General features: G+C 44.8%; 1 protein-coding gene across 5 annotated transcripts in view; it reads left to right on the top strand.

Moving 5' to 3' along the window:
• Positions 1-1134: 1134 nt before the first annotated feature.
• Positions 1135-1840, top strand: part of LOC101847948 (CSC1-like protein 2) — a 37103-nt gene continuing 36397 nt past the window's right edge. For 4 of the 5 annotated variants that reach the window (XM_005095492.3, XM_005095491.3, XM_035969013.1 and 1 more), the window contains exon 1: positions 1170-1349. In XM_005095492.3, the coding sequence (XP_005095549.1) occupies positions 1206-1349 (144 nt within the window). In that variant the 5' untranslated portion in view covers positions 1170-1205. Of the gene's footprint in view, positions 1350-1840 lie in introns of all 5 variants that reach the window. The other variant, XM_035969012.1, reaches the window with a different exon arrangement.

Raw genomic sequence — 1840 nt, 5'->3', positions numbered from 1 at the left:
CCCCCCATCAGGGCAGTGCTACTGACTGAAGTCGTCTTTAGACCATTCCCAAAGGGGGGATATTAACATGTTCTTATACAGAGTAAAATTGTAAATGGGCTGATTTATCAATGTCATGCTCATACTGTGCCGGAACAATGGACTGGTGGAAAGTGTCAGAACTCTACCATTGTCATTGGGATGAAACGGCTGAGTCATTTAGTGGGTGGTTGGTGGGTGCTCTGGTGTGGTTTGCTCGTTCTGTCCCTATCAAACATCGTTCTTCCTTAGCTGTCCTTCTTTTATTGTGTTTGTTACTGTCCAGTAACACATCCAATCTTCGGTACTTATATGACCTGATTGTGCTTCTAGTGCCATACAAAGCTTTCTAAAAGTAAAGAAGTTATTTGTTCCGATGATTTTGAGTAAATCGATTTTGTCTTTAATTTAAGGATGGTTTATGGGTTAGCGCCATTCTGATTCCATATTTGAATGAACTGAGCCAAGTTAGCTCAGTTGCTATCATGCTGGACTAGAAGACAGATGGCCGTGGTTCGAGTCGTAGACTGGGTATTCTAAAAATTTGGGTTGTTTTGTGTCTTTTTCAAATCCTTCCCCCCCACCCCTACCCCAAACCCCTTGTGATGGTTGGCGGGTGCTCTAATGTGCTTTGCTCCTTCTTTCCTACCAAACAACTATCGTCCTGATCTCTCCTTCTTTTTTGTGTTTGTTACTCTCTTGTAACACCTCTAATCTTCGGCACTTCTATGACCTTATTGTGTTGCAAGTGCTTTAATACTCTTTCTAAAACTAAAAACAAACTTTCAACATGTATCCTAACCAATTGTGTTGCAAGTTCCATAAAATTTACTGAAACCCCCCTACTCTCTCTCTTACTTTCTTCTAGATAATGGCCGGTGACGATAAGGGCAGTTGCCACTAGAAGGAAGTCCTCCCCGCAGACTGCTGCTCATGCTGACAGACTGAACTGCCAGTAGGTCTGCTCTGACTCCGCAGGTCGGTCTGTGTGAACGACAGCAACAGCAACAACAACAGCAACTACAACAACCACAGCTACAACAACAACCACCACAACAGCAACAGCAACCGCAACAACAGCTACAACAACAGCAACAACAACAACCACAACGACAACAACCGCAACAACAACAACAACAACAGCTACATCAACAACAGCAACAACAATAACAAACAACAACAACAACATGTCGGGCCCGACGTCCACACCGGCCCCATTTCACAGCAACAGCAGCGTCCAGTGTAACGACCAGGGCAACAAGACGGTGTTCCTCTACGACAAGTACAACGGCATCCCAGACACGCTCATCATCAACGTGGTCGCTTTTGTGGTGAGTCTACGGGGGAGGAAGGTTTTGTTTTGTTTTGTTGTTTTTTTGTTAGGGTTTTTTTTTTTAGGGGGGGGGGTAAGCGAAGGATTGTTTGGGTATTTGTTTGTTTGTTCCTGTTTGTTTTTATCTTTGTTTTGTGTGTGTGTGTGTGTGTGTGTGTGTGTGTGTGTCGTATGTGTGTGTATGTGTGTGTGTGTGTGTAAGGGGAGGGGAAGGGTGTTTCAGTGTGTGGGGTGTGTGTGTTTCTGTGTGTATATGTGTGTGTGTGTGTGTGTGTGTGTGTATGTGTGTGTGTGTGTGTGTCGTATGTGTGTGTATGTGTGTGTGTAAGGGGAGGGGAAGGGTGTTTCAGTGTGTGGGGTGTGTGTGTTTCTGTGTGTATATGTGTGTGTGTGTGTGTGTGTGTGTGTATGTGTGTGTGTGTGTGTGTCGTATGTGTGTGTATGTGTGTGTGTAAGGGGAGGGGAAGGGTGTTTCAGTGTGTGGGGTGT

Source organism: Aplysia californica, unplaced genomic scaffold (genome assembly GCF_000002075.1).
Source record: "Aplysia californica isolate F4 #8 unplaced genomic scaffold, AplCal3.0 scaffold00105, whole genome shotgun sequence".
NCBI classification, from domain to species: domain Eukaryota; kingdom Metazoa; phylum Mollusca; class Gastropoda; order Aplysiida; family Aplysiidae; genus Aplysia; species Aplysia californica.
Note: the sequence above shows the minus strand (reverse complement) of the source record. Positions and strands in the feature narration are given on the sequence as shown.